The sequence below is a fragment of the Hemitrygon akajei genome, chromosome 7, assembly GCF_048418815.1.
Source record: "Hemitrygon akajei chromosome 7, sHemAka1.3, whole genome shotgun sequence".
Taxonomy (NCBI): Eukaryota; Metazoa; Chordata; class Chondrichthyes; order Myliobatiformes; family Dasyatidae; genus Hemitrygon; species Hemitrygon akajei.
In genome coordinates, this window is record NC_133130.1 from 54,658,216 (window position 1) to 54,679,232 (window position 21,017).

The window sequence follows — 21,017 nt, forward strand, 5'->3', positions numbered from 1 at the left end:
AATCATTTTTTATTTTAATTGAAAGTAAAGATAATTTTACATTCTTGAATTTCCCTGGTCTTGAGAACTAGGGCTGTCAGCATTTTAACAAGTCTGGTATTAAACTGTTGATCTGTGATTAGAGATGTTTAACATGTCTTGAGATTTTTTGGAATCAATATTGAAAACTCAGGGTCACTCCCACCCAACTGTGAATTTCTTGGCCATTTGACAAAAAGTAGTTGGGGATTGTGCTGGAGAAGTCTGGCTTATTTTCCCATTAGACAGATTATAGTGGCTGTTGCTTCCCTGTGAGTCACCAGTTCCAGGATGTTCACAAGGAGGACTTCATGAAACTGACTGTGCTGTAAGGAAGTTGACCTTGTCCAAATTCAGTGATTATGTCAATGCTAGGTGTTCTGTCTAGTTTTACCCTTTCTCTTTTTCAATGTACTAAGCCAATTCAATAGTTTGTCATAATGGTGAGGCCCAAGTCACATAACTTTTTGTGAATTCATTGAACAAGGTAATTTAAGTTATAAACCATTTCAATTATACTGCTTACTTATGTTTTATTCCCAAAATGCTGTATTCTAAATGTATTAACAAACTGCATCTGCCATATGTCTGTCCATTTCACCAGTCTGTGTCCTCTTCATGTTTGCTTCAACTCAGACTGTATTACAAACTTTTGTATCAACCAGTTTGAAATTCTGTATCCAGGTTATTTAGAGAAAGAAGCATTGTTGTCCTTTTATTGACCTACTGGGGTGTCCCAATGAAAACTTCTGTTCAATCATTACCAGCATGCACCATACAGCTCCTCACCAATTTGTAAAATTGTTGTTTTATTAACAAATGCTTTTAAATACCAAATGAGTATGTCATGTAGTCTTTAAAAATCAAATTCCTCAAATAATTTATAACAGGTGCTGCATTACAACAATTAATCCTTCTGTCATCCCTTCAAAGAATTCAAACTGGTTTTTAAAGTATTCATTTTTATGTTTGCTTGTTTGATTGGCTTTTGTTATTGGGATTAAGTCCTGTTATTAAAGAAATGGTGTGTATAATCTGCATTGTTTAAATCTGATGGTGTTACTCTGTTCTTCACTTTAGCTTCTATCAGCAAACTCTCTGAACTGGATTTTACCTGAGCTAGTGAACTTGTTAACTTCTTGTTTTGTGGTGTCCATCTATTTACTATTCCTATCCATATAGTTCTGTCATTATAGCCCAGGCATGTCCAACTCTATTTCCTTCTTGCAGATGCTAAAAATTCATTCAACACCTCAGTCATGCCTTCCGTCTCTAAAAACTATTTCCTGTATGTGTCAAGTTGTTTTTTTATGCTCCTTTACTTTCTCTCCATTGACAAAAAACTTTCTGAATACCTTTTTCACTACCTGGTTGTCTCATACTCTTTCCTTGCCTTCCTTGGACATCAATAAGGAACCCAATCACTTAGGAAGTGTCCACATCTCATTGCTACCTTCAAGGAGAAGGCACCCACTCAACATTTCAGGAACAGCTTCTTCCCCTCTGCCATCAGGTTTTAAATGAACAAAAAATCCATGAAGACTGTCTCACTACTTTTCCTTTCATTTTGCTCTTTTTTGCATGACTTACTTAATTTAATTTTTAAAATGTATTTCTTACTGTAATTATAGTTCTTTTAATATTATGTATTGCAATGTACTGCTGCCACAAAACAACAAATTTCACGACAAATGGTAGTGATATGAAACCTGATTCTGATTGTGTCCATTTTTTGATCTGGGGGAATTTCCATGGTAACCTTCAGGAAGCTAGCTCAAAGCCTGGTGAAAAGGCCTTGTGAGTCAAAATGGTCTTTATTTGTGAGAAGCCTGAAAATAGGAGAAAAAAATTCATTCTATAGTTATTAAAACTAGAATTGGTGAAATGTGTTGGAATATTAAAGCACTGTTGTTTAGAAGAATAGATGGATAGGTCAGCTGCAATATATCGACAGATGGGCTGAAAGGGTTGCCTGACCTATTCCTGCTCCTATGTTCCTGTGCTCTTAGAAATTTGAGAATAAAGGTGATGACCATGAGCTGATTCACTATACAGTTGATTCCAGTTAATTGGGCCATCGACTTACTTGAACAACCATTAAAGAACAAAATCAAATTGAGAAAATAGCCAGGACTCCCTTCATTTATTTGGGACACTATGCCACTTAATGAGCGTTGCTGCACAGTTCCTAATTGGCGTCAGTTGTGTGCACCTTGTGTGGTTGTTAGACACTAAACCGTGCTTAGGTAACCCCCCTTGCGTGCTAGTGTTCACAAAGCAGTGATTTTTGTCGCTGACAATTGACGAGCAATAAATAGTAAGAGAATCCAGAACTGTATTGCTCACTGCAGTTCCAAGCATTCAGGCTTGGAGATACCAGAAATGGTCGAGAGTGAACATGAAATGATTTCACTACTTCAGCAAGTTAGGGTCTGTGGGAATCTGAAGGTGTTGACAACCATCTTGAATGTTACAATTAAAATGAAGATTTTGAGAATGCAATCACTGAAAGCACTGTTTGAAGTCAGTCCACTATCTGGACTAGGTGTCAGCGCTAATTTTGTTCATTTATAGCCAATCACTGAATAAATTCCTCTGTTGATAACTATTAGGAAATAATACAGTTTTATAGTACTGTAGTACTATTGATACTGATCTAATTTATTCTATATTTCATTTAAATAGCTAAATGGTAGCTTGTCTTTGTCTCGGCCCAAAACGTCGACAGTGCTTCTCCTTATAGATGCTGCCTGGCCTGCTGTGTTCCACCAGCATTTTGTGTGTGTTGCTTGTCTTTTTTATACCTTTTTAACTACTTCCATTATATTTTGGCTAATTGAGACAGCTACTTAATTGGGCGAATATGTACTGGTCCTGATGTATCCCAATTAACTGGAAACCACTGTATTCAGAAAAAAAACCCTTCTCATCCTGGTGAACCCACTCACTGTTTAATAAGATAATTTGTCTAAATTAAGTTAAGTTTATCTTGGGGTTGGTGATTTTAGTTAGACTGGCTCTGCACTGTACCCAGCAGGACAGCCTTGTGCTGCTCAGGGATATGATTGTGTACATGTGGGACACTTGCTTTGCCAGCTTGCACTAAAAAAAGGCCTGTATTGCATGCATTTCCAGATACAGAATGATGGGCAAAGTCACAAAGTACAAGTAGTATTTATGGAGGATATCCATAAACATTTTATGATGTTTAGTAGCCGTGTCCAAATTATAGAAAAAAGGAAGGTTTCACAATCAAATCTGGAGATAGATGTGGCTGCCTCTCTCTGCTGTTTCTCTGGTGCTTTCCCTTTCTTCCTTCGTCCTTCCCCTTCTCCCTATCCCTTTCTCAATCTCAGTCTACAAGAGAGCCCCATATCAGAATCTGGTTTATCATAACTCACATATGTCATGGATGTTTTTTCTGTGGCAGTAGTACAGTGCAATACATAAAATTACTACAGTACCATGCAAAAGTCTTAGGCACTCTAGCTATATATTCTGTATGTACTGTAGAAAGAAAGGATATTGTTACGTTGCTATGGAATATTCCATTCTGATATCATATGCCATTTCACCTGTCCCTTGTAGGAAAGTGTGTGGAGAAAATATTCTTTAACTCCAAGACAATCAAGCAAAGAATTGCCTTGAAGTTCTTGTAGGAAAATGGATGGAGGATCTTGTGAAATGGTTCCCCAATTATCAAACGCCCTCCCATTACTGCGCAGTGTGAAGCTGGAACCTGTATATAAACTCCATGGATTTATCCCATGTGGAATAAAAAAAATATATCATGCTGATAGTAATATAAATCTCCTAAGCAAATTGAATGATATACAGTGTCTATAAAAAGTATTCACCCCCTTGGAAGTTTTCATGTTTTATTGTTATACAACATTGAATCACAGTGGATTTAATCTGGCTCTTTTTGATACTGATCAGCAGAAAAGGCTCTTTTGTTTCAAAGTGAAAACAAATTTCTACAAATTGGATGAAATTTAATACAATTATTAAACACAAAATAATTGCATAATTTCTCACCCCCTTTAAGTCAGTATTTGGTAGATGCACCTTTGGCAGCAATTACAGCCTTGAGCCTGTGCAGATAGGTCTTTATCACCTTCGCACATCTGGACACTGCAATCTTTCCCTATTCTTTACAAAACTGCTCAAGCTCTGTCAGATTGCATGGGGACTGTGCGTGAACAGTCCTTTTCAAGTTCAGCTACAAATTCCCAATTGGATTGAGGTCTGGACTCTGACTTGGCCACTCCAGGACATTGTTTTTTTTAACCAATTTCTGTGTAGCTTTGGCTTTATGCTTTGGGTCATTGTCTTGCTGGAAAACAAATCTTCTCTCAAGTCGCAGATCTCTTGCAGACTGCATCAGGTTTTCCTCCAGGGATTTCCCTGTATTTCGCGGCATTAATTTTACCCTCTACCTTCACAATCCTTCCGGGGCCTGCTGCTGTGAAGCATCCCCACAGCATGATGCAGCCACGACCATGCTTCACAGTAGGGATGGTGTGTTTTTGATGATGTGCAATGTTAAGTTCATGCCAAACATAGTGCTTAGTCTGATGGCCAAAAAGTTCAATTTTGGTTTAATTAGACCATAGAACCTTCTTCCCGCTGATTTCAGAGTCTGTCATGTGCCTTCTAACAAACTCCAGCTGAGATTTCATGTGAGTTTTTTTCTACAGTGGCTTTCTCTTTGCCACTCTCCCATAAAGCTGTGACTGGTGAAGCACCCGGGCAACAGTTGTTGTATGCAAAGTCTCTCTCATCTCAGCCATTGAAGCTTGTAACTCCTCCGGAGTTGTCATAGGTCTCTTGGTGGTCTCCCTCACTAGTCCCTTTCTTGCACAGTGTCTCAGTTTTTGAGAACAACCTGCTCTAGGCAGACTTACAGCTGTGTCATATCTTTCTATTTCTTGATGATTACCGGTAACTGTACTTTTCAGTGACTTGAAAATTTTCTTGTATCCATCTCCTGACTTGTGCTTCTCAGTAACCTTTTTGTGAAGAATGCTGCAGCAGAATAGCATCTAGCTCAATACAAGAAACATTACAAGTGACTAGAATCAACTGGCTTGATTCTGGCCTGCTTGTGTGGTGTTTGCCCATTCTTTCATGCCTCTTCACTTTTGCTTTTCTTAAGTCAGTCTTGATAACACTAGTTCCTAGACAGTGGATATAGAGAAGTGGATGCTGTTATTCTGGAATTACAAATTACAGGTGTCAAAACCCTGGGGAGATACAAATTAATATCTTGATGAATGATGTTCATTAAATGAACCTTTTAAGATATTGTATATATTATTTATACTTATTGTATGCATTGTTTATATTTATTTGTTGATTTTTGTCATTCATTGAAGAATATTGATGATACACTTCTAATTTGAAAGGTTAATTTGATATAATCCTGTTTGCAAATAAAACTCCAGTATGCCTAATTTAGTTTGTGATTAAAACCTGCATTGAAATAATGTCTGCACTTTGTTTTCCCTGTTGTAGACTGTGTACAATGATCTTAGTTCCTGCATGATGATGTCTGAGGCAACTGTTGAAGATTTTAACACCAAATTGGAGAAAAAGGCTAAGATGGAGACTTTCAGGCCTGTACTGGTAGTGAAGGATTGCAAGCCATATGCCGAGGTAAGAGCTTGTGTCCATTTACAAGGGAATGAGAATTAAAATGTAGATATATTCTGTATTTGATGTAATCAATATGTTCACTGAACTTGCAGAGAATATAATCATGTGTAAGGTGGATGTCTTGAGGTGATACACAAACCCTTGTATGAAATGTAATGCTCTGACACAGGGATATCACTCTTGCCTTTGAGTCAGAAAATGAAAAATGAATTTCAATTTATATTCTTGGAGACCAGAAGGCAATATTCAAGCTCGTGTTTCAGTGTTCTGTATTTCATTTTAGCTCCAAAGGAGATCTGTACTAAGAACTTTTAGCTTTTATTTACATGCAAACATTTCCATGTGTCACTGTGAAGAAAAGCAGGAGTGTCTACCTGGTGTCCTTGCCAATTTTTTGTCAAAGCACCATCTCAGATCATTTGGGGGTTAATTTTCAGATTATCTGTTTGTTAACCTATTGCCTTTTAAGTACATAATTTGGCTCCTGTGTTTCTTATATTTCAAAAGTGCATTCTTTGTTGCATTCTGAGGATCAGAAAAGTGAAGAATCACGTAGGAATAAACTATCTTTTTCTGGAACAAGCTATGCAGACATACCCCTTCCTCTGTTATGAATAAGAATAATATCAACTTGGCGCAGAACTCAACGACTGAGCTAAACTAGTTCAAAGCAGCCATTTCCCAAAGGATTATTACCTGTTTCCTGTTATTGTGTATAGTTTGATTAAAATTTCCAATAAGTTAATTTTAATATCTAATGCGTGGCAGGTATCCATGAGCATGTGAATGACTGGAAGATTATGATTAGATTTGCTCAACAATCCTCCATTTTTTAAACTCCATTTAGTTTTAAGTTTAAGCAATACATTTAAAAAATCTTATTGACATAATGTTAAATATTGTTTATTTGAAGCCACTGGTTGAGTTTGTGCTGCTGCTTCTTAAATATTTTATAAATCTAGTGGACAGTTAATTTTTGAATGTTATAGTTACCGGTATGTTTTCCTACTTAGTCCTGCTATGAACCCCATAACTGGGTCACTTACCAGCAAAGATAGAGAGTCTGTCCGTTGAAGTCTGATGGTACTATTTTTAAACGTTTTTATTTATAAAGGGGCACAAAAGTAAGGTTAATACAAACATTCAGATAATATACATCGTCAATACTCAATCTAAAGCGCGGGTATAGTAATAATCAACAATAAGAAGTGGCTCTATCATTTTGTCTAGGGGGTAAAAATATTGTCCGATGGAAATATAGAAGTCTCGCCAGTTCATGCAGGCTTTTTGCCTTTTGGGGACTGCTGGGTTTCACGTGTTGGAGAGAGATTTTTGGTGAGAAAATAAACTTGCCAGCCTTTTGGACTCAAATCGTTGAATCGGGAACGTGGGTTCCCCGTTGTCAGTTCGAAGTCCTTTTCGGTGTTATCAGCCACTCGCTCCCCAGGCTAGGGGAAACGAACCACACGTGGCTTCCGAATAGCTTCCCGTTATCACGGGAGCGATGAGCGATGGTGTCTCCTTCTGGTGCGTCGCTCGGAGACTGCCTCCTGCAGTCCCCTTTTTATCTTGACTTGCAGAGTTGTAGATGTCAATCAAGGTGGGGTGATACAATCCCCACCCCACATTGCCCGAGGGTGTGCACGTAGCCCTGATCGCTGGCACGTAGCATAGAATCACAATCCACACAGGTGTCTCCAAGACACAATGGTCAAAATCCGTTGCGTTGTCTCTCTGAGGATTCTCTCTCATTTCCTGGGTCCAAGACCCGAATTAATAGCGATCTTGCGATTCTCAGGAAGGAGGGGGCTGGGATCATAACAGTCCCTACATCCCATTTCCCCAAAACTGCTGTTCTAAAATAGCTCAGTTTCAAATTTGACAGATGATGTGCACTTGAAAATGCAATTAATGGTAAAGATAGCACAGATTTTGAATGACATAGCCAGAAATAAGACAAATGAAGTGTGACTTAGAGGGTTGTGAATTAATTCATTTGATCGGAAGAATGAAAGCAATCTGAACTCAGTGGTCCTGTTTTAAAGAGAACACAGGACAGGAAGCCTCGTGTGTATGTACAATAATATTTGGGGTTGTCGCATGAGGTGTAAACAGTTAAAAAGGTTTTATAAGTAAATAGCTAAGCGAGGAAGTTGTCCTAAAACTACCTACGTAGACTTCACTGAAGTGTTTAGTCCCATTTTTGTGCATTACACTTTAGGTGCAGAGGAGATTTACTACAATGGAAGTATATGGACTACATGGTGTGACAATGATATTATTATGTACATTTTACTCTATTTAAGAACAGCTGTCTTTAGTAAAGGATATTGAGCTCTGAACTTTCTTTTTTGTCTGCATCTAATACTTGCAACATCATTAACATAACCCCCAGGTACTACTGCTACCAGAGATGGTTTTACAGAGAGAGGGAGGAGTCGTGGATCTTGTCCTTTTAAATGGATTTTTAGAAAGAAGGCTTTTGATCAAGAAGTATACTAGAATGAAGAGCATAAATAGTATAAAACTTTCCAAAGGAATTTTTAAACATTAAAATACATGTAATGCAAAGAGTAAAGAACAGCAAAGAACAACTGTTTGGACAGATTTCTCAAAAGAGCGGGCACCGGTTTCCTTTTGTGCTGCATCATTCTGTGATTCCTTATGGAAGTGAGGATGTTAAACTTGTGGAATGGAATGTACTTCCATATTAGCTGTGAATTGCGATTACAATAATTACCCACTCTGAAGGGAATGGGGGAATATGTATGCTGCACAAGAGGAGGACATTTAGTATAAATTAGTATATAGATTGCCAACACATTGTGGGCCAAATGGCCTTTCTAGTGTTCTTTGTTCTACATGGTAGATTCTTTGCTAATAGACAGCTACGCTCGGTAAAATCACATAGCATTAATGAATGAGCTGATTGTACAGATTTCCTCATATACAAAATGAAAGAAGGATCTTCAGCTATATTCATAGATGTACATAGATATCAATGTAAGACAATGAAGTGGAGCTTTGACCTGCTCTATAAAAGTTTCTTTACACTTAATTTCTGTGTTTTTGAATTTTAGGATACTTGGAAAGGAGTACAGATTGGGACTGCAAAGTTGTATCGTACAATGTCTTGCACTAGGTAGGTTCTCAGCTATTTTAAAGTTGGCAGTGGCCTATGGAACTTGTGGGAGGATAAAGGTAGATGCACTGAGCTCAATATGAGGAACTGCACAGTGATAGCCAATGAATTATTAACTTCTGTGTCACTTCTCTCCTCTTGAATACATGCATCATTTAGTTGATCCTGTGTCTCACCAATCTTTTATGCTGGATATTGATACTGTTTTACTCGTGTTTGGAACGAGCTTTGCTGGCGAAGCCAGCATTTATTTGCCTATCCCTAATGCTGTTGTAATTCTTATGATGAGGGCACTAGCGCAGTGCCTTTAGGGAACGAGTCCCAAGATTTTGAGCTGGAGATGACAACGAAGTCACAGTATTCTTTCAGTGCATGAGTTGGAGGGGAGCCTGTTGGTTTTGGCGAGTCTGTGTCTCTTTTGCCCTTGTATTTACAGATAGTAGGAATCATGGGTCAGGAGGATGCTGTTGAAAAAGTTTTGGTGTGCTTTTAGAACATAGAATACTACAGCACCATACAGCCCCTTTAGTCCACGATGTTGTGCTGATCTTCTAACTTAATCTAACTCTTCCCACCTATATGGGCTCCACTCTTCTGTCATCAATGTACCTATCTAAGAGTTTGTTAAATGTTTTTAGTGTATCTGCTTTTACCACTACCCCTGGCAGAGCATTCTAAACACTCACCCAGACTGTGTTTAAAAAAAAATAAATCTCTGCCATTCCCCCAATACCCCAATCATCTTAAAATTATGCCCCCCCCCCACCACTCACCTTGGTATTAGCCATTTCCACCCTGTGAAAAAAGTCTCTGGCTATGGCTATCCACTCGATCTATACCTCTTATCATCTTGTACACTTCTACTGAGCCGTCTCTCATTCTCATTCGCTCTAAAGAGAATGGGATTTTGTGACAATACTTGCTACATCCACGATGCACTGATGATGGAGAGAGATTGTATTGAACAGGCTGTCTTGTCCTGAATGCTGTAAAACTTACTGATTATTTAAGTTGTTACTGCAGTCTTTCAGGCAAGTAGAGGGACTCCCGATGTGCCTTCCAGGTGGCTGGAAGGCTTTGGGAAGTGAAGAGGTGACTCTTTTGCCACACGACATCCACTCACTGCTGTGGTATGTTAAATTAGCCAGGTTCAAAATACATATAATAGCCAAAACCATACACCGTCATACACCCAGGCCATGATGATCTGCACAAATAAGTTTTGAAAGACTCAATTTCAAGGACTCTACAACTCATGTTCTCAGTAGCATTTATTTATTTTTTAAATTATTTGTACAATTTGTCTGCTTTTGCACGTTGGTTGTTCATCAGCTTTATTTATAGCTTTTTTCATAAATTTGATTGTATTTCTTTATTTTCCTGTAAATGCCTGAAAGAAAATGAATCTCAAGGTAGTATATGGTGGCATAAACGTTCTTTGGTCTACCTACTGCCCATTACACCACTGGCATTTAGGGAAGCAATGAAGGTCCTCCATCTACTGTCAATCATCTTAAGTCCTGGGTTGAGACTCGGGAATACCATCACACTCCGATGTAGAAGGATTCTTTTTTGCTGTTTCTGCAGCAGTTTTGTTTTACCAGTCAGAGTTGTTAGCCCTGAGCTGAACCCTGGAACCCTGAGGACCAGTGGACAACCCTTAGTCTGGCCTCTACCCTTTGACCTGTTTGGCAAGGGGTGACCCTACCAAGAGCCAAAGCATAAAGCCCTGACTCCAGCCAATATAGCTCTCCAGGTCATTGAGGCGCACAAGCCTCCAAACCCAATGATAAGTTTATGGTCCTCTTGGAGGATGTTCTTTGATAATAAATTTAATTTGACTTTGACTTTTGAACAATTTAACTCCTTCAGCTTGACATTCAATGCATCACCACTGTTAAATTTACCATCAACATACTGAAAGCCACAAGCAGTAAAAATTGTTCCCTTTGCTTATGGCATGTATAGCAGAAAAGGTTGATGTTTATTGCTCAACTTTAATACCCTTGAAAAGGTAGCTTCGAGTCATTGCAGGAATTGTGGTGAAGGTATTTACCGCTTTTTCAGAGCACTTTCAGGATTTTGATCCAATACCTCAATGAAAGAACTGCAATGCATTTAAAACTTAAAGCCATATGTAAAACTTGCAGGAAAATTTGGTAAATGACATTCTTCTAAAATGGACCTGACACTGTGGAAGGAAACCCTGCTTGATATTGAATCTGACTCATTAACACACTGTAGGCTGTGCGCTTGTCACACAATGTGATAGCAGGTATCTTTTGTCTGAAGGTGGGTCCTTGCTACCACAAGGACTGAGTAGTGATAACTTCAACAGTACACTTTGTCATTGCACTTACCTCTCGACATCACTAAAATATTTCATGCTTTAATGTTTTTTAAATATTTTCTCTTTAGGTGTATTTTCACAACAGTGGATCCAGATACAGGAATTATAAACAGGAAAGAACCACTCGAGACTCTCAAGAGGTATATGTAAAAATAAGCTAATACAATCACTGATGAAATGAAGTGCAAAGCTCTCTGATGTCCCATTGGGTAATTGACAGTTGTGGCTGATTATGTGGTTGGTTCTGAGTCAGCTGTTCTTAGTTACCTTTAGAGCTCGGTTCAGTAAGTCCAATATTTGGCCAAAACATTTGGGCAAATCAAAATTTCAGTTTTGTTTTGTTTTCCAGACAACCCAGCAAGTGTGCAAACATCTTTGGAGTTATCTCTACATCTTACAACAGTTCATATTTCAGCTGGACATGTACTGTGAAACCTTTTTGTTCTCCATCGATATGAAACCATTAGGTTGCTCTCAGGGTGTGTTTAACATGCCATCTGTTTTGGTATTGAGTGAAAAGGTGCAATAGTGTCACCTTTTCTTGATACGGGTATCACACAGGAATTATTTTTGCTGCTAGCGACATGTGGTGCTGAGCTCATAGCTCCTTGCCAGCAGTGTGGGCATTGTGTAAAACTGCAGTGTTATGCAGCATGGAAGAGTCAGACCATTGATCCAGAAGTATTACCTACTTCTGTTGGGATATTTGACACGCACTTGGTAACTGGTGATGCTAATGGGATTTATATTTGTAAATGTTGAAGTATAGGCAAATTAACAAATTCTGTTGACACTGTTAGGGTTAACATAATTACAGTGGTTTCCGGTAATTGGGTTAATTGGTTAATTGGGGAATTTGGGTTAATTGGGATAACTTTTAAAGAATTAAAAACTAATCAGGAAATTAACTAAGATTCCCTTCATTTATTTGGGACACAATGCCACTTAATTGGGGCAGGAGACTTGCCAAACAGTTTCTAACTAGTGTCAGGTGTGCACTTGTGTGGTCGCTAGACACGACTCTGTGCTTAAAGTGAACTGTTGTTAAATAGCATCAGTCATGTGTGGTTGTGTTAACAGATCAGTGATTTTTGTCACTGATAGATGACAAGGAATAAGCAGTAGGACAATTCAGAACTGTTTTTCTCACTGTGGTTTCAAGCATTCCAGCTTGGAGATGCCAGAAACAGTTGGGAGTGAAAATGAAATGACTCCACTACTTCAAGTTATGAACTCCTGAAGAATTTGAAAGTATTGACAATCATCTTAAATGATACAATGAAAATTAAGATTTGGAGCATGCGTTCGTCGAAAGCATTGTATAAAGGCTGTCCATTATTGACACTAGGTTTCTGCGCTGATTTTGTTAATTTACAGTCAAAAGAACAGGGCAGAGTACAGTGAATAAATTCCTCCTTCGATAACTATCAGGAATTAACACAGTTTTATAGTACTGATAGTGTTCTAATTTGTTCTGTGCTTTATTTAAATACATAATTTGTCACTTTGTTAATTGGCAGTTTGTCTTTTCTATACCTTTTTAACTATTTCCTTGAAACTTTGGCTCGCTGCTTTGGGGCAGCTGCTTCATTGGGCCAAAATGCACAGGTCCCGATGTGACCCAATTAATGTATTAGGCTTTACTGCTTCAACAACTTGCTATTGCTTTACTCTATTGGCTTAAATTGGATTGCATCAATTAATGTTGTGTTGGTTCCAATACAATATCCAGTCCTTCATAAAGCATTGTAAAATTGGATAAAACTGCAAATGTGAAGAATCAAGTTTAAGTGGTTTGCACTCAGAAAAGGGTGCTTAAATGGCACTTGCAGAGTTTTTGATTAGCATCACTCAACACAACTCTTGAGATTTTCACTATGGGCACACTGGCACAGCTCCAAGTGCCCCCACCCCTCTTCAGTGAATTGAAGCAAGAGTTCTGGGTTAGAAATTAGTCCAGAATACCCAGAAAGAGATCAGACTCAGAGTCCAATAGTAAATGCAGTCAGAAAAGTGTGCCAGGTCTTGACGCCCCCCCCCCCCCCCAAACCACCGCAGAGGCAGCCACACTACGGAGGGGAGAAAGCTCCTACGTACATTTAAAGGAGAACACAGATTCCGATCCACAGGATGAGTACAAGGAGAACTGCCAGACCTGTGTGAGAAGAGGAAGTGGCAACAATGGTCTGCTGCAGGTATAGGAATGTCTTCACAAGGGAACAATGTAGAAAGAAAATTCATGTTCTTATAAGGTGTGTCAGAGTCATGGACATGTTTAAACATGCAGAGGATAGGGTGGAGTACAGAGGGTTGCACTGGAGATTGTGATTTTACAAACTCCAACGAAAGAAGTGCCTTTCGTTTCCTTCTTTCTCTGGAAGATACTGAGTGGGACTTCGTATCCCTTCTGCTCTTCAGATTCATGACCCTGATTTTCCAGGCCGATCTGTCGCACTTCCTCTGGCACTGGCTGCCATCTTTGTTTTGGAAGAAGTACTAAGAGCAGCAGAGGCTCAGCAAGTACGCTGGCAGGAGACCTCAGTGTCTATCAGGAAGAGTGGCTTGCTGTCACCACGACTGAGCAGATTGAGTCATCAGCCAGCAACACCACTCTACTCAGCACCGGTGAGAAGTTTCTGGGGTGGGAGAGACATGCATCCAGTTAAGGAGGGGAGTGTCCCTTCTCGCTGTGAAATGGGGACACCACTTTTTCTCTTATGGGGGGGGGGGGGAGAGCGGGAGGGGGAGAGAGAGAGAAAAAACCTGTGGTATGTCGAATTACCGGGTGAACGGTAGTCTTTGGGGGACTGCAAGTCTGTGTTTTTATTGATGCTTTGCTGCACGCTTGAGTGCTCAGTGGAGGGTGCCAATGCTTTTTAGCTGGTGGGAGGGTGGTTGTCTTGCTACTGCTTGTGTGTGGGAGGTGGGAGCTTGGTGGGGGGGTGTTTGGGGTTCTACATTTAACTGTCATTCATTCTTTGGGGTACTCCTCTGTTTTCATGGATGTTTGCAAAGAAAAAGAATTTCAGGGTGTATATTGTATACATGTCTCTGACATTAAGTGCACCTATTGAGTGGGAGTGGAGGTAGCTGTTTCCCTCACACTCAAGAGCAAGATGATTAGAGGATCTGGACATTCTATTACAATGGAGTAGCTGCTGCCAGTCCTGAACAATGATGTGCAATCACCACGGTGATAGGCAGCCCTGAGCCCTGCCTACTGGCATTGAATGCCTGTACGGCTCGCCAGCAAGTAACTGCCATTACGAAGAAGGCACAGCAGCACCTCTACTGCCTAAGAAATTTGCGATGATTCGGCATGACATCTAATACTTCAGCGAATTGCTATAGCTGCAGGGCAGAGAGCATACTGTCTGGTATGGAAACACCAATGCCCTTGAGTGGAAGACACTACAGAAAGTAGCGGATATAGTCCAGTCCATCATGGGTAAAGCTCTCCCCACCACTGAGTACATCAACAAAAAGTACTGTCGTTGGAAAGCAGCATCAAGTCATAAAGGACCCCTACCGTGCAGGCCATGCTCTCTTCCCACTGCTGCTCTCAAGAAGGAGGTACCACACCATCAGGTTCAGGAACATTATTACCCCTCAACCACCAGGCACTTGAACCAGAGGGAATAACATAAATCATCCCTCACGAACTGATTCCAAAACTAAGTACTCTACAGCTTGTGTTCTCAGTATTTATTGCTGATTTATTCATTATTAATGTTTTTGTATTTTTAGTTTGCTGTCTTTTGCTTGTTAGCTATTTGATCCTCTATCATGTGTGACCTTTCATTGATTCTATTGTGTTTCTTTCTATTTACTGTGAATGGTTGCAAGACAATGAATCTGGGTAGTATATAGTGACCCATACGTGCTTTCATAGTGAATTTACCATGAACTTTGACATTTGTTGGTTGTTAGGCCAACATCCATGAGAAGGTTGTGGTGGTGTATTTTCTTGAAATTATGCAAACTGTATAGTTTCAATTATCCCTATAACACTGTTAATTAGGAAACTCTCTTGATCCTGTAAAGGGTGCAGACAAGAAAAACCACAATAGTTCTAGTAATTATGGATCTTTGAAGTTACGCTGGAGAACCTTGGGAAAGTAAGGTGGATCAAATGGCCATTTGAATTTCAGTGCTATATCCTTCCAATTGTTAGTACCAAACAGATCACAGTGTACTTCCTAGGCATTTAATTGTTACCTATATGTAAGTGATACTGTGGTGACCCAATTTCTGCACAGGTGAACCGGCTCACAAATAGCCAGCGCGCGGGGGGAGACTTTGGTAATGCACCTCTGATGTCATTTCCGCCCGGAGAGGGCGGGCGCTAGGGATTAAATGCCAGCGCCGCGAAGTTTAAATAAACTAGTCTCGAAACGACTTACCGACTGCGTGTCGTTATTTCAGCGCTGTGTGTAGCACATCGCTACATTGGTGACCCTGACTGTCCAAACGGGATTTGGACCAAAGATGACCGACTCTTCATCTGTTCACGCAGTTTCGCTAAAACTGCCGACTTTCTGGACGCTGCGACCACGCGTGTGGTTTAGCCAAGCAGAAGCCCAGTTCCAGATTCGGCAGATATCCTCTGATTCCACGCATTACTACCACGTGGTGAGCGCCCTTGACCAGGAGACGGCCGCCCAGGTTGCAGATTTCATACAGTCGCCCCCGGAAGAAGGCAAATATGAAGCATTCAAAGTGCTGCTCATTGAGACCTTTGGCCTCTCATGGCGTGAGCGAGGTGCCCGCCTGCTTCACCTGGACGGTTTGGGAGACAGACTGCCGTCAGCATTGATGAACAAGATGCTGTCCTTGGCTGACGGACACAAGCCCTGCCTCATGTTCGAGCAAGCGTTCCTAGAGCGACTGCCTGAGGACATACATCTGCTGCTGGCCGACGCAGATTTCAGCGACCCCCGGAAGGTGGCGGCCCAGGCAGACGTGCTGTGGAAAGCCAAGAGGGAGAGCGTGGCGTCCGTCGGTCAGATTACCAGGCCAAGTGCCCAACAGCGGACCAGACCAGGCCCGGCAGGGGGGGCGTACACAACACAGAGGCAGGAGAGAGGAGGCCAGTGAACAGTGGTGTTTCTACCACCAGCAATGGGGCACAAAAGTCCCGGGTTGTGGCCCGCCCTGCAAGGGCCAGGACCAGGGCCAGCTGCCGCTAATGACTATGGTGGCTGGCCACCAGGACAGCCTCTTGTACATCTGGGACAAACAATCGGGACGCCACTTCTTGGTCGACACCGGAGTGGAGATCAGTGTCTTGCCCCCGACGGGGTATGACACCCGCAACGGGAAGCCAGGACCCACCCCGAGGGCCGCAAACGGCAGCACGATACAGACCTACGGCACCCACACAGTGCAGCTGCAGTTCGGCACCAGCCGATTCACATGGGACTTCACGCTGGCAGCCGTGGCCCAACCACTCCTGGGGGCAGACCTGGTGAGCTCACAGCCTGCTGGTCGACTTGCAAGGGAAAAGACTGGTACATGCCGAGACTTTCCAGACGTTCTCCCTGGGTGAAGCCAAGTTGCCGGCCCCACACCTGGACTCCATCACGCTGTCGGACAACGAATTCACCAGAATCCTGGCAGACTTTCCATCGATTCTGGCACCGCAGTTCACAGCAGCCATGCCCAGACACGGGGTTCAGCACCACATCCTAACCAAGGGACTACCCCTCCATGCCTGTGCACGAAGGCTTCCCCCGGAAAAGCTCCGCCTGGCGAAGGAGGAGTTCAAGAGGTTGGAGGAATTGGGGATCGTACGGAGGTCCAACAGCCCATGGGCCTCCCCCCTTCACATGGTGCCCAAAGCAGCCGGGGGTTGGAGACCATGCGGCGACTACCGCAGGCTGAACGAGGCTACCACTCCAGACCGCTACCCCGTGACGCACATACAGGACTTTGCAGCAAACCTGCACGGGGCAAGAATCTTTTCCAAAGTAGACCTTGTCCAGGGATACCATCAAATCCTGGTGCACCCTGAAGCCATCCCCAAAACAGCACTCATCACCCCGTTCGGCCTGTTTGAGTTCCTCCGAATCCCTTTCGGCCTGAAGAATTCCGCACAGACGTTTCAGCGGCTAATGGATGCGGTGCGACACGACCTGGACTTTGCGTTCATCTATTTGGACGACATCCTTATAGCCAGCAGTTGTCGGCAGGAGCATCTGTCCCACCTCCACCAGCTCTACTCTGGCCTGAGTGATTTCGGCCTCATGATCAATCCGGCCAAATGTCAGTTCGGTCTCGATACCATCGACTTCCTGGGCCACAGGATTACCAAAGACGGGGCAACACCTCTGCCCGCCAAGGTAGATGCGATTCGCCACTTTGCCCGGCCCAAACCGGTCAAAGGCTTGCTGGAGTTCGTTGGTATGGTGAACTTCTACCACCGTTTCCTCCCCTCAGCAGCCCGTATCATGCCCCCTTTGTACACCCTGATGTCGGGTAAAGGCAAGGACATTACTTGGGACGAGGAGGCCGGGGCCGCTTTCGTTAAAGCCAAGGAAGCCTTGGCAGATGCCGCAATGCTGGTGCACCCCAGAACGGACGTTCTGATCGCCCTCACAGTGGATGCATCTGACACAGCAGTCGGTGGGGTGCTGGAGCAGCTCATCGAGGGGCGCTGGCAACCCCTGGCATTCTTCAGCAAGCACCTACGACCACCCAAACTCAAGTACAGTGCTTTCGACTGGGAGCTGTTGGCACTGTATCTGGCAATCCAGCATTTCAGGTACTTCTTAGAAGGCAGGCCGTTCGCCGCGTTCACGGACCACAAACCATTGACCTTCGCGTTCACGAAGGTGTCCAATCCCTGGTTGGCTCGCCAGCAGCGACTTCTGTCCTGCATCTCCGAGTACACGACGGACATCCAGCATGTCTCGGGAAAGGACAACGTCGTGGCGGACACACTCTCCAGACCAGCTGTCCAGGCCCTGTCCCTGGGGGTTGACTATGCAGCACTGGCGGAGGCACAGCAGGCAGATGATGAGATGCCCAGCTATAGGACTTTCTCGTAGGCCCAGGTGAGAGGAACCTCCTGTGCGACGTGGCTACCGGCCAACCTCGCCCCATCGTCCCGGCGAGTTTTCGACTCCATACACGGTTTGGCGCACCCATCTATCGGGACAACCGTCCGGCTGGTCTCCAGCAAGTTTGCGTGGCACGGACTTCGCAAGCAGGTCAGTGAATGGGCCAGAACATGCGCGCAGTGCCGAACAGCCAAGGTGCAGCGGCACACTAAAGCCCCGCCGCAGCAGTTCAAACCCACCCACCGGAGGTTCGACCACATTCATGTGGATATCGTGGGCCACCTACCAGTGTCCCGAGGAGCGCAGTACCTCCTAACTATGGTAGACCGGTTCACAAGGTGGCCAGAGGCGGTCCCGCTCACCGACACATCTGCCGATTCCTGCGCCCGAGCACTGATCGCAACCTGGGTATCTCGCTTCGGGGTACTGGCCCACATTACCTCCGACAGAGGCGCCCAGTTCACCTCCAGCCTGTGGTCAGCTGTGGCCAGCCTGTTGGGAACACAGCTACACCACACTACTGCCTACCACCCACAGTCGAACGGACTGGTGGAATGCTTCCACTGTCACTTGAAGTCGGCTCTCATGGCCCGTCTGAGAGGACCTAACTGAGTGGACGAGCTTCCCTGGGTCCTGCTTGGAATTCGCACAGCGCCCAAAGAGGATCTGCACGCCTCATCGGCCGAGTTGGTGTACGGCGTGCCCCTGGCCGTCCCGGGAGAGTTCATACCAGCCCCAAGGGGGCAAGAGGAAGAACCTGCAGCAGTCTTGGACAGGCTACGCGAAAGGCTCGGCAACCTGGCCCCCGTACCGACTTCACAGCACGGACGGACCCGACCCATGTACCCAAAGACCTGCAGGACTGTAAGTTTGTGTTTGTACGAAGGGGTGGACACCGGGCACCGTTACAGCGGCCATACGAGGGGCCATTCAAGGTGATCAACAACAATGGGTCCACGTACGTTCTGGACATTGGGGAGAGAGGAGGTCTTCACGGTGGACCGACTCAAACCAGCCCATGTGGACTTGGCACAGCCGGTCGAGGTTCAGGCACCTCGGTGCAGAGGCAGACCTCCCAAACAGAGGCTGATCCAGACTGTGAACACTGGGGGGTGTATCGCCGGTTCTGGGGGGGTGAGGGGGGGGAATTATGTGGCGACCCACTTTCTGCGCAGGCGAACCGGCTCACAAATAGCCAGCGCGCGGGGGGAGACTTTGGTAATGCACTTCTGATGTCATTTCCGCCCGGAGAGGGCGGGCGCTAGGGATTAAATGCCAGCTCCGCGAAGTTTGAATAAACTAGTCTCGAAACGACTTACCGACTGCGTGTCGTTATTTCAGCACTGTGTGTAGCACATCCCTACATTGTTATCTATGTCTGTGTAATGCAACAAACAGAAATACCTTGTTGCTGTGACAATGGTATTAGCCTGCCATCTACAGCACAACTGAAGTATTGCATTGTTAGATGAAAAAAGAAACCTATGACTAATGAATAAGGCCCTCTGGAAACTGTAAAAATGAATACATTGCAAATCCCAAAATATCTGACTTTAACTACAAAGCACCAATTACTTCAGAAGGTTTTGCTCTTCCTCTCAACTCCCTGGGGCTTGCATGAGAAAGAGGAGTGGTTCACCAGTTCACTTGCTAACTTGTAAATTAGTTAATTGTTGTCACGTGTATTGAGGAGCAGTGAAAAACTGTCTTGCATGCCATACGTGCAGATCTCTTCATTACAACAGTGCATTGAAGTAGTATAAAGGAAAAAAATAACAAATTATAGTTCAAAAGTTACCAAAAAAGTGCAGTGTAGGTAGACAATGAGATGAAAGACCACAACAAGGTAGGTGGTGATATTAAGAGTCCATTTTATCATAATAGGAGACTGTTTAATGATCTTTCAACAGTGGACAGAAGCTGCCCTTGATCCTACTGTTATGTGCTTCCAGGCCTTTGTATCTTCGCAGTGGGGAAGAGAGAATGCACAGGGTGGATGTGGTCTTTGATTTTGTTGCCTGCTTTACCGAGGCTGTGACAAGTATAGACAGGGTCCATGGAGGGGAGGTTGGTTCCGTACCTTGCCGGTTACCTTCCTAATAGCTTCTTGTACCTGTAGATTGGTTTCATTGTATAAGCTCACCTCCGTTCCTTTAAGCATTCATCCATTTCTCTGTATTTTAACAAATGCACTGTTTTATTTGCACTCCAAAGTGGATGACCTCATAGTCAATCAAACTTGCTTCCTTATAAACTTACAAATAAGGTGTCCTGCTGTCATGTCCATGAGTATGGATTCTAGCCCTCAGTTTGATATTCTCTATTTCTTCCTTTTTCTTAACTAGTGGGGTAACATTTGCTACCTTCTAGTGCCCTAGTAACCATTCCAGAATTTGTAGAACCTTGAAAGATGGTAACTCGAGCTTTCATTATCCCTAAAGCTACCTCTTTGGGATCAAGATCAACAGCTCTTTGGGATTTATCAGATTCACCAATATCATTTAGTGCTATTTTTGACAGATATTTAATTCCTTCAGTTCCTTACTCTTGCTGGATCCTTGGTTCTCTAAAGTTTCTGACAGTTATTTGTGTCTTCCCTGATGATAGGACATAAATTATTTATTTAACTTCTCTGTCATTTAATTGTTGTGTTGTTCGGTCATTAAGGCTACTCCAACTCTTTATGACCTCATGGACCATAGGGTCCACTGGGTTTTCATGGCAAGATACGGAAGTAGATGGCCAGGCCTTTCTTCCGCACAGATACTGCTGCTGCCCAGGTTGGGAC

The 21,017-nt window shown here is 43.2% G+C and overlaps 1 protein-coding gene across 2 annotated transcripts in view; it reads left to right on the forward strand.

Annotated features, from left to right (window-relative positions):
- marc1 (mitochondrial amidoxime reducing component 1) overlaps nucleotides 1-21,017 on the forward strand; it is a 47,828-nt gene that overhangs the window by 17,556 nt on the left and 9,255 nt on the right. The window contains exons 4-7 of one of the 2 annotated variants that reach the window (XM_073050908.1): nucleotides 5,536-5,676; nucleotides 8,757-8,818; nucleotides 11,237-11,308; nucleotides 11,518-11,591. In XM_073050908.1, coding sequence (XP_072907009.1) covers nucleotides 5,536-5,676; nucleotides 8,757-8,818; nucleotides 11,237-11,308; nucleotides 11,518-11,591 — 349 coding nt within the window. The remainder of the gene's footprint in view (nucleotides 1-5,535; nucleotides 5,677-8,756; nucleotides 8,819-11,236; nucleotides 11,309-11,517; nucleotides 11,592-21,017) is intronic. The other variant, XM_073050910.1, reaches the window with a different exon arrangement.